Genomic DNA, 11866 nt, shown 5'->3' on the forward strand with positions numbered 1-11866 from the left:
TAGGTGCAAGAGCAGGTTGTGGTGGGCACAATGGGACACACATGGGCATCATTTGGGCACCCCTTGAGCTAGCTACTTGTAAACCCAGACTTTTGATGTGTTTTTATGTAACATGAATGCTGGCAGAAAACTCTGTCTGAAGAGGGCATCCCAAAAAAAGGCCAACATTTCAAAGGGGTGGACATTGTTGAAAGGGCTCTTCTCCCTACCCCTAAAAGGGGCATAACAAAACTGCCTCTGCAGAGGAGAACTTGGGAGTGTGAGGAATCCTGGTCCTTAAAACCGCAGAGAGCTGAGTAAGTCATGCACAGGGAAATGACTGCCGTACTCAGTTTCCAGTTGCCTGGCAACGAAGGAACAGTTCCGCCACATATAACCGTGCCAATTTAACCCATCTTTTGAGTGTGGATGTACTTGTGCCTTAAAATCCATTTCACCAAATGCATAGCATGGTCTGTTTGTGGCAGAGACGAACAGAGGTAAGGAAGGGGAAAAAGAAGCAGCATTGATATTGTCAACGAACAGGTACATTTCACCCCCTAAGCCCACCTCAAATGACCCCATGCTGCTGAATTCCCTCACCCCTTCCACTGCCAAGAGGAAAGCTGCTGAGGCTGGCAGAGGGGTGTCTGTGAGAAAGAGGGGAGAGAGTATGAATGGCAGATGAATGGATGGGGAGAGAGGTTGGGGGTAAGTTCAGTCTGGAGGTCCCAGAGAGAGACAGGCTGGGAAGGAGGTGTGTGTGAGAGAGAGAATGGTTGGTTGGACGGATAGAAAAAGGGGAACCGCCACCCACTTTTGGCTTGGGCCACACCCCCTTTTTGGGTTGGGCCCTGACGACTGCTGGTATGCGGCCCCCAACTTCTTTCCCCTGAGAGAACGTGGCCCTTAAAAGGCTCCTCATCCCTGTTTTAGTGCAATGAGCTAGAGCAGTGTAGGCTGCTGTAAGGAAAGGGTGAAACTGGGCTGCCTGGATTCCTTGGAGAAAGGGCAGGGCAAAATGATAATAACTGAATGAACGAAGGAATGAAATACCAGCCAAAAGCCGCTTTTAGCAAAAAAATTGCCACTGCTATTGTTATTTATAAAAAAGGGCCTATTCGGTTTCAACATTATCACTTAGGCCAGATGAGATGCTGGATGACCGTGAAATACAGAGAATGTAAAAAGCATAAAATCTGTCAACTGCTCAAATACCAGGGGTGGGGAAACTCTCACTGTGTGCACAAGTGTGTTGTTATCATGCTAGGCAAACACATTCAATTCTGCAAATAACCCTGGTCAAACACGAACAGGAAATGCAAACACGTAACCGATGTTTAGTTATCTGTGAGTTTTTTCCTGAGGAGGAGAACTAAGTTATCAAAGTCCGAATTTTCTCTTTAAAAAAACAATAACCAAATGTAGGATCATGATACAGTTAACCCCCAAGCCCAAATTAGTAAAGTGGTCTCCACTGAGAAAACCTATTCAAAATATATCTTAAGTAAGAAAAGCAGAACAACTGGTAAGTGGAAATAACTCAAGTGCTTTGTTTGGACCACTAATCTTTCTTAAAGGAAATTTCTGTAAAGACGGCAGAGCGGAACTTCAGAAAAAAAAGCAGGAATAATTTCCCCTTTTTGTCAAGGTGTTGCTCGCTTTCCACAGAGACTGAGGCAATGAGTGCTGTAAAGTTTCTACAGACAAATGACTCACAGGGAAGAAATAAAACGCTGCCTTTGAACACCGAGCTCTCATAGTCACTCTGGTTGACATTTTGCAATCCACGTAACGTTTTTCCCCAGGAAAGGATGAGGTGGCGCAATTATGCACTCTGAATAAATTTAAAAGTGCCTGGAAACCACGTGAACATCATGACTTACCAAATTCTCCTCTGTCCAGCGTTATAATTTCAGGATCATCATCATAAATACCTGGCAAAGAAACACCCCATGAGCATTCAAAAACAACAACAAGGGCATTTGAATAATAAAATGGCATTTGCTACGTCATTGTACATAAACTTGGATTGCACCAGATAGCAAATGGTGAGAAGGAATTTCGTGCTGGCGAGTGAAGGGGCTTTCACAGCATAAAACTATACAAAAAGGTGCAGTATTCAGAATAAGACCCTCTTATTCTGGTCACAGCTGCTCAGCAATTGATTCAGCTAAATTCATTTTTCTTGAAGCCTACCTACGTGAGGTGGCTGCAAGACTATATTTACTAATTTTGGGGAGAAAGTGTGGGATTGTATAATTATGACTGTCCAGAAAAAGCTAAAATTTTCAGAAGAGAACATTATTCTGAATGATATATCTATTGTATGGGAGTTAACAACGGGGCAACGAAAATGGATTCTATGCGCTCTAATGGTAGCCAAGAGACTGATATTGATGAACTGGAAGAATAAAGGTATGGTCCACTTTAATAAATGGATTGACTACATGATAACACCAGCAGCTTATGAACGGACTGCTTACAGACATAGACTTTGTTTGGATAAATATGGCAATATTTGAAATGAGTTTATACAAAATGTAGTAGGCCATTAATATTTCCATATGTGTTAGGACAGAGGTTTTCAACCTTTTTGGGTCCACGGCTCCATTGACCAACTACACTCTTTCTGCAGCACCCCTGTAGGGCTCAGGAGCCTAGTTATGTCACCCCTTGCCTGCAGAGGTGGCAGCTCCTCACCCCTACCTTGTGGAGGGTGCCCTCAGCCTCCTCTCTTCTCCTCTCTCCTTGGGAGTCCTCTGGGCAGCTGCAGCTGCCCCCCCTGGTCTCTGAGCTGCACCCCGTGCCCCAAAGAGAGGTGCCTCCTCACACTGCCCCACAGGGGCCTGGGGAGCACCTCCTGGCCAACCCCAGAGACAGCATTCGTCTGGGGAGCTTGTAGCCAGGGCTGCTGCAACAAACAGCTGTGCAAGCCTTTGGGAGGCAGAGACGTGAGAGGGCGTCAGAAGAGGGAGGGAAGGAAAGAGGAACAGAGACCAGTGTTGCCCGTGGTATCCCTGGATATCATTCAACACACCCCAGAGTGCAACGCCACACTGATTGAAAACCACTGTATAATAACATCAGGATAACAACATCAAATTTATATAAGAATGTATGGTTTAGGGTATTTTTCATATATTTTCATATATTCATAGGTTGCTTCTTTCTACACATTTTTGGGCCTTTTTCTGCTCTTTTCCTCCCTTTGCATCGCTTTATTTCTTTATATTTGAAACCGATAAAATATTAATACAGTGGTATCTCTGGTTACGTACTTAATTCGTTCCGGAGGTCCATTCTCAACCTGAAACTATTCTTAACCTGAAGCACCACTTTAGCTAACAGGGCCTCCCATGCCACCGGAGCACGATTTCTGTTCTCATCCTGAAGCAAAGTTCTTAACCCGAGGTAATATTTCTGGGTTAGCGGAGTCTGTAACCTGAAGTGTATGTAACCTGAAGCATATGTAACCCAAGGTACCACTGTACCCTAATCCTGCAGGCTGGCTAGTGCTCAAGGGTTGCCAGCTGACTAGCCATGACAGCTTCAAAACATTAAAAATCAATTTTAAGCGAGCATGAGGATAACTAGTTACAGTTTCCTGCTCTGAGAAGCTGTTGAGTAAAAAAGGTGTTGGTTGAGTCTCGTTAAGGGGTAGGAACAAGAACCAACTCTAAAGGGCACTTAGCAAAAGAATGGAATAAAGGCTGTCCTGTCCCTAAGAATCAGACTAATTAAGAAAGCCAAGGACACACTGTGTACCTCCTTGCAGCGGCCACAGGCCAATACAGAGTTAAGTCCTCGTTGGCTCTTTTAACTGTGTGCCAGCCTGGCTACCATGTACTTTCAAAGCTATGCTAATTCCGGGCAGGGAAAACAGCACGAAACAATTGCGCCCCACTCACAAGCGTGTTATCTTACCAAAATCGTAGCGATAGTAGTGCCAGCTCTCATATCTGCCTCCTTGCTGCTGGTCGTCCAGACCTTTCTCTCCGTATTTGTCATATTTCTTTCGCAGATCTTCGTCTTTCAGCACTTCGTATGCTCTGTTTATTTTCAGGAAGTTTTCGTGGGCCTCCGGATCATTCTGTAAGAGAGAAAAACTTCCTAGTGTTCGTTTACCAAACAAATAAACAAACATTGCAATTCAACACATTTCAATCTTGAAATGTTCTTGGCTAATTGAAAAAAGTCTTTCCATGACAGGCAACCTACCTGATTCTTATCAGGATGCAACTTCAACGCTAATTTTTTGAAAGCCTGCCTTATTTCTCTACTTGTTGCTTCTTTGGATATTCCGAGTAAACCGTAGTAGTCTTGATCCGGAGAAACCAAAGCTATCAGATATGCTAACACTAGTGACAGCAAGAAGAGTCTTTTCAAGTCTGTGTGGCACTTTCCTCTGGGTAACAATGGCTCCATGTTGAGTGCTTGAGCGAGGCAAGCGTCAGAGACCAATACAATTCACAATGCCGTAGCCAAATAACTGAATATATTTCTGAAAAAGCTGCTCATAGGATGTTTGCTGTCATGGTCCAGAGGCAGCCCACTTGGGTTCTTCAAAGAGACAGCGCCTAAAAGGAAGACAGAAGTTTTCAGATGGTCTGTGCTATCCGGTAAATGCAGAGGCCTAGTCACTTCACAGTGACACTTGCAGATGAACGCAGTTTCGTTTTGTGAAATCTCATTTCCTAGGTAGTAAAGAGCCTTTCGTTTACAAAGGACTCGTTTCGTATACTGCTATTAAAGGCATATGGGCATGTGGTGGCAACTGGTGATATTCCTACTCACTGGTAATCACTGAGGGACACTAAATGTTTCTTGGATATCCACAAATGTAGTCTTATGATCTTCACCTTTTGTTCCACATATTTATATCTTGAAATCAGTGTGACCTTAATCTTTAACTACGTAACAAATATCCTACTCCTGTTACAAGGCCGCTTCCAGAGTAATAAATTGTTTCTGGGAGGGAAGGAAATGGGATAGAAGACTGTCGACATTTTACATTAAGAGTTTTTAAAGCACATTAAATTCATTTTGTATTTAAGTACTAGCCTGGTAGTTTGGTCAAGCATTAATTTGATTCAGTGTTGGGCATTACTTCTATATTATACAGTTTTATAGCTTTATTACGTTTAGGTGGTTTTACTGTGCACTGCCTTGGTACTTTGTTAAAGAGTTGGCAGTTTATAAATATTATTGGAATTAAAAATGCATAAACAGGTGGCAAGGATATTGCATGCAGGCGAATGAACTACGGTGGTAACATTGTGGAACTATTTAAAAGGCTGCCTTAACGTGTTGTTTCCTAAAACCTAGAAAATATGCAACATTTGCCTTTGGCAATTGTTACTTTCTTGCTACAGATGTAGGTATCTGTCAACAATAAGCAACTTGCATGGCTCATTGGAAATCCATGGAGGGTAAAGCTATCAGTGGCTACAAGCTATGATGTTTATGCTTTGTCACCTTGGTCAGAGGCAGTAATACTCTCAATACCAGTTGCTGGAAACTACAGTGGGGGAGAGTTGTCCTGTGTTCGAATCCTGCTTGCAGCTTCCCACAGGCACCTGGTTGGTTTCTTAAGAATAGGATGCTCTACTTAGACAGGCCATTGGCCTGATCCAACAGGCTCTTCTCATGTTCTTCCCCAATACAATCCCCTTGGGAGCACCTGTGCTGGCCAGATTTATGCTTCAGACAGGACAACATAAAAAGCAAAGCTTTTCCAAGGGTAGAATCCAAAAACAACCACAACCACCGCTTGTTGATTTCTGCTATTAAAAAGCACAGCCAATAGTAAAGACAGTAATCCTACCATTTTAAGCCCAGAGGAGGAGGTGATTGCAAGGAAATGACCATTTAGGCTTGGGTCATTGGGGGGGGGGGGAGAAAATCCTGGTGAGGGAAGAAAGGAGGAGTGGAAAGAAGCAGGTACTGAAGGAATCTGAGAGAGCAAAATGAAATAATAATAATAATAATTAAAATGACAGGAAGAATACAGGAGCAATAAAAGAACCATTGTAAAACTATCCACTCCCAGTTTATGGTGTGGGAGGCCACCTGAGCACTTTGTGAGCGCCACCTTGAATTCTATTATGGGAAGCCAGGTGAGGAATAAGTGAAGCGAAATAACTGAAAATAAGCTCAAAGGGTGTGCCTTTGGGGACGGGGGAGATAATCCTACAGCCCTAACTGCATTTGATCTAAGGAGGGAAGGGGGATCGCTGGGTGAGCTGAAAGAACGCATGAGAGGGTCACACTCAATGCCCAGCCTGCTGCTGGCTGAACATTCAATGGCTGTGCAAAGGGGTTCTATGCACAACAGCCAGTGTGGTGCAGCAGGCAGAGTTTTGCCCTAGGACCTGGGTTCAAATCCCCACTCGAGCCCCAAAGCTCACCGACTTGGTGACCCTGGACCAGCCCCCCACATCTCTCAGCTTCAGAGGGTTGTTATCCTCATAACATATGCCATGCACACCACCTTACAGAATTATAGAATTGTAGAACCGAATGGGACCACAAGAAGAAGAAGAAGAAGAAGAAGAAGAAGAAGAAGAAGAAGAGGAGGAAGAGTTTGGATTTGATATCCTGCTTTATCACTGCCCAAAGGAGTCTCAAAGTGGCTAACATTCTCCTTTCCCTTCCTCCCCCACAACAAACACTCTGTGAGGTGAGTGAGGCTGAGAGACTTCAGAGAAGTGTGACTAGCCCAAGGTCACCCAGCAGCTGCATGTGGAGGAGCGGAGGCGCGAACCCAGTTCACCAGATTATGAGTCCACTGCTCTTAACCACTACACTACACTGGCTCTGACTGCCTGCAATGCAGGGATCTTTTGACTCAAACCCACAACCCTGAGATTTTAATAAGAGTCTGGCGCTCTACCAACTGAGCCAGTCTAACCCAGGCCTTCTCCAGCTCCTTGGAGGAACGGCAGAGCAGGTTCTGCACAGTCTGAAATGAAAGCTGCAGCTATCGGATGAACTTGGCCGGACGCAACACCCTCTGAAAAACTATGTCAGGAGCTGCTGTGAGGTTTCAAAGTGAAGAAGGCTGCAAGCTTGATATACAACCTTTAGAAGACATGTGAAGTTTAAAAAAATGTTTAATGTTTTATTATATGTGGGAAGCTGCCCAGAGTGGCTGGAGCAACCCAGTCTGATGGATGGGGTACAAATAATAATAATAGTAATATTAATAACAAGAAAAAAACATCATATTCATGACAGTTTGCCAGTGCAAGGTCTCTCCTTCCTTGGAGGTTTTCAAGCAGAGGTCGGATGGCCATCTGCCGTGGATGCTTTAGCATTGCAGGGGGTTGGACTACAGGACCCTCAAAATCCCTTCCAACTCTAGAATTCTATGGTTGGTGATGTCTTCCATTGTATCCCTTCCACCTCCATTTCTAAGTGCCCTCTACTTACCAGGTAACTATTTTAAAGCAAGGAAACACACTGGGGTCCGGGGAGAAGAGGCAGAGGAAAGGGAATCCACTGAGCGAGGGAAAGAAAGAAAGAAAAGAAAAGAGGGAAGGAGGAAGAAAGAGTACGGGACTACAGATGGGGGTGGTAGCCAAATATGTGCGGCCATGAGAGCCCAGAAGATGCCCCGGGTGACAAAGGAAAAGGTGCCTGCATAAGGAATGCAATCCCTGAAGTTTTGGGGCGGCGCAGCAAGCTCTTGGAACACCAATGGGATGTTGCTTGGGAGAGAAGGACGGAAGGAAGGAGGCGTCGAGAAAAGCGCTTCCTTCCCCGTCCCTGGTCCTCCGTCCGCTTTCTCTGCGCTGGGGGCCTCTCCGGAGCCTTACCGGGTGGCGGAGCTGGGGGTCCTTCCCTCCGCTGGCCGGCGCGGAGCAGGAGCCGTGGAGCAGGCAGGCAGGCAGGCAGCAGGCAGGCAGGCCTGCGCCGGAGGAAGAGGGAAGCGCGAGAGGCGCGGAGGATCCGGCTCGCAACCGGAGGCGGCGGGAAGGCGGGCGGGGCGCAAGGCTGACGTGGCCGCAGCTCCGGCAGCCCCGGCGCCCCGGGGGAAGCGCTCAGCCGCCTGGCCGGGGGTGGAGGCGCCTTGGCGGGACTAGAGGTGACGCCGTATTCCGGACGCGCGCTCTTGGCGCTCCTCTTCTAGGCCTGCCCTGAAACAGAGATCGGGCAGACGGGGGCTGGGGGGGGGGAGCCTCGTCTTCCACCCTCCCGGCGCTTCTTAACGTTGGCAGGCGCAGCTGCAGACGAGGTGCGCGGGGAATAAACCTTTCAGCGCGCTCTCTCGCCCCCCCATGTCATATAGGGACCACAAGGGTTATCCATTCCAACCCCCAGCAATGCAGGAATTTTCCCACCCCACATGGGACTTGAACCCACGACCCTGAGATTCACAGTTTCACTCAACCACAGGGGTCATCTACTCCAATCCCCTGTAATGCAGGATTTTTTCTGCCCAAGATGGGGCTCAAACCCACTACCCTGAGATTCAGAGTCTCCTGCTCTACAACAGTTACAGATGGGTAGCCGTGTTGGTCTGCCATAGTCAAAACAAAAAAAATTCCTTCCAGTAGCACCTTAAAGACCAACTAAGTTAGTTCTTGGTATGAGCTTTCGTGTGTATCTGAAGAAGTGTGCATGCACACGAAAGCTCATACCAAGAACTAACTTAGTTGGTCTTTAAGGTGCTACTGGAAGGAATTTTTTTTGTTTTGCTCTACAACAGTTATTCCATTGAACTCTGGCTCCCCTTGGCAGAGCCATGCAGTCCAGGAGCATCCCATAAGTTGCTCATCCCTTATAAGACGCACTCACTTTGGATTAAGCCCAACTGAACTGTGTGGGACCGACTTTGCATTTCAAGAGTTGTTTCAGGAAGCCTGCAGGACATTGCAGGAGCTTGGGCGAGATGTCCTTCCAACTCTACAGTTCTTTGATTCTGTAGAGGGCAGGCCCAATCCAGCAATGCAACAAAGTATTGGGGGGGGGATGGGTTTGAGGCACCGTTTTAGACACAGGCATCTCGGTAGTGGGTGACCTTCTGGGTGGGTTTGTTTGTGTGTGTTTCTTACCAATCTGGGGCAAAGTCTGGTTCACTCTTTACTAGCAAAAGCTGCCAGATTAGATGGATCATAGATTATAGAATTGTAGAGTTGGAAGGGACCACGAGGGTCATCTAATGGGTGGAAGACATGGAGGGTTTCTGGTCATTTGACCTCACCTCCTAGCGTCACACGTTGCTGCTCATCATACCCCAAGATGAAGTTGGCAGGGCCAACGGATTATAAATTTGGAACCACAGAGCCTAGGACTTGCTGATCAGAAGGTTGGTGGTTCGAATCCCCACGACTGTGTGAGCTCCCGTTACTCGGTCCCTGCTCCTGCCAACCTAGCAGTTCGAAAGCACATCAAAGTGCAAGTAGATAAATAGGTACTGCTCTGGCGGGAAGGTAAACGGCGTTTCCGTGCACTGCTCTGGTTTGCCAGAAGCGGCTTAGTCATGCTGGCCACATGACCTGGAAGCTGTATGCCGGCTTCCTTGGCCAGTAAAGCGAGATGAGCGCCACAACCCCAGAGTCGGCCACAACTGGACCTAATGGTCAGGGGTCCCTTTGCCTTTTCCCAGACCCTTAACAGAGCTTTTTTTACAATACATGTAGGAGCCCAGCCCAGGGAGGGAAACCTTCCTCCAGGCTTCTCCAACCTGGTGCCCACCAGATGTTGCCCGACTCTCTCAGGTGCTCCCATTGTCTCTGACCATTGGCCATGCTGGCTGGGGCTGATGGGAATCCGACATCATACTCCAGCCATCCTCTCCCCCTGTCTCTTGCAGCCGCACCTGAGAAGTGACCCTCCCAGGCATTTCAGCTGTGCATCTCACCTCATGGACTTTACATGGCTGTAGGGCAGAGCTTTCCAAACTGTGCGGCTGCAGTGTGTAGGTGTGTCGTGCAAATGCTCCGTGCGCTCCTCCTGGGGCTGGAAAGGGGTTAGTTTAACTTTCAGTTTGCTAGTAAAAATGAATTACTGTGTTGTGAAATGTCTAAAAAGCGTGTCACCAACAGGAAAAGTTTGGAAAGCTCTGCTGTGGAGGTTTCCTGCTTTTCTCCTTGCAACAGCACCCAAGCTGTGCAGTGAGGCAAAGGATTCGTGAAATAGCCTTTGGTACCAGAAGTTGCCGGAAACTACAGGCTGTTGCTGCCTTTATGTCCAGCTTGTGGGATTCTCATAGGCATCTATGAGCAGATTTCTGGACTAGGTGGGCCACTGGCCTGGAATCATAGAATCTAGACCACTGCCCTGCAATGCAGGAATCTCAGCTAAAGCATCCAGGACAGATGGCCACCCATCTTCTGCTTAAAAAAGCTCCAAAGAAAGCTCTTACTGTCAGAAAGTACTTCCTGATGTTGAGTCGCAATCTCTTTTCTTGCAACTTGAAGCCATGGGTTCAAGTCCTGCCCCCCAGAGCAGGAGAAAACAAGTTTGCTCCATCTTCCACGTGACAGCCCTTAAGATATTTGAAGATGGCTATCTCCTATCTGTCTCCTCTTCTCCAGGCTAAAAATTCCCTGAACCATTCATCCTAAGGCTTAGTTTCCAGATCCTTGATCATCTTGGTTGCCCTCCTCTGCACACCTTGTCAACATCCTTCTTAAATTGTGTTGCAGGTGTGGTCTGACCAAGGCAGAATAGAGTAGTACTCTTTCTTCCCTTGATCTGGACACTATACTTCTGTTGATGCAGCCTAGAATAGCATTGGTGAATAGCCTGATGAAGGAGAACTGTTCTTATGTTCTTGTGCATTCAGGCTGTCCTGGAAATTTCACTGGAATTGCAGCACATGCAGTTGTCATTATTTCGTGAAGGCTAGAAGTTGCTGGACTCCCATCAGTCGCAGCCAGCATGGCCAGAGGTCAGGGATGATGGGAGATGGAGTCAGCAACACCATTCCTGATCTAAGTTGTCATCTAAAACATGGGTTGGCAGCAGGGATATTGCTGGGAATTTTCCCAGAGATGGTCAGGCATTTCTGACTCCTGGCTGCTTATCAACAGCAACGACAAAAGGACCCTCTCTCTGGATGAAATTAAAATAGCAAGGCAGGTGGGGTAGCCCAAAGCAGATTTAAAAAAATAATAATTGTGGAAAGGACTGTGAGTTCGGTTTGGTGATTTAAAACAAATTATTCCATTTATGTTTCTTTAATTCTAAGTGTATGCCAGGCAGAGGGCCTTCTCGGTAGTAGCGCCCTCCCATCAGATGTCAAGGAAATAAACAAATATTCAACTTTTAGAAGACATCTGAAGGCAGCTCTGTTTAGGGAAGTTTTTAATGTTTGAAGTTTTACTCTGTTTTTAGTGTTCTGTTGAAAGCTGCCCAGAGTGGCTGGGGAAACCCAGACAGATGGGTGGGGTAGAAATAATAAAATTATTATTATTATTATTATTATTATTATTATTATTATTATTATTATTATTATTATTGCACAAGGCCCTGATGGGTGGGTTTTGAGGCTTTGATTTAAACACAAAGATTCCAGAAACCAGAAGTTTGCCCACCCCTGATTTGGAACACATTTCAAGTTCCTTCTCTCCCACAAGTTGGATCCAGTTGTACCTTGGAAGTCGAATGGAATCTGTTCTGGAAGTACGTTCAATTTCCAAAATATTTGGAAACCAAAGTGCGGCTTCTGAATGGCTGCAGGAAGCTCCTGCAGTCAATCACAAGCTGCGGAAGCCCCGTTGGACGTTCGGCTTGCAAAATTGATTTGCAAACTGGAACTCTCACTTCTGGGGTTGCAGCATTTGGGAGCCAAAATGTCTGAGTACCAAGGCGTTCAAGAAACAAGATATGACTGTATTTATTATTTTGTGATGTATGGTCACTTTCAGAAGAGCTG

General features: G+C 46.4%; 1 protein-coding gene across 2 annotated transcripts in view; it reads right to left on the bottom strand.

Annotated features, from left to right (window-relative positions):
• DNAJC10 (DnaJ heat shock protein family (Hsp40) member C10) overlaps positions 1-8105 on the bottom strand; it is a 31389-nt gene extending 23284 nt beyond the window's left edge. Inside the window, exons 1-4 of one of the 2 annotated variants that reach the window (XM_028748071.2) lie at positions 7800-8105; positions 4201-4559; positions 3907-4072; positions 1866-1916 (exon numbers count right to left, since the gene is read on the bottom strand). In XM_028748071.2, the coding sequence (XP_028603904.2) occupies positions 1866-1916; positions 3907-4072; positions 4201-4407 (424 nt within the window). In that variant the 5' untranslated portion in view covers positions 4408-4559; positions 7800-8105. Of the gene's footprint in view, positions 1-1865; positions 1917-3906; positions 4073-4200; positions 4560-7624; positions 7733-7799 lie in introns of those variants that run through there. The other variant, XM_077916366.1, reaches the window with a different exon arrangement.
• Between the last annotated feature and the right edge of the window lie 3761 nt (positions 8106-11866).

Source organism: Podarcis muralis, chromosome 1 (genome assembly GCF_964188315.1).
Source record: "Podarcis muralis chromosome 1, rPodMur119.hap1.1, whole genome shotgun sequence".
Taxonomy (NCBI): domain Eukaryota; kingdom Metazoa; phylum Chordata; class Lepidosauria; order Squamata; family Lacertidae; genus Podarcis; species Podarcis muralis.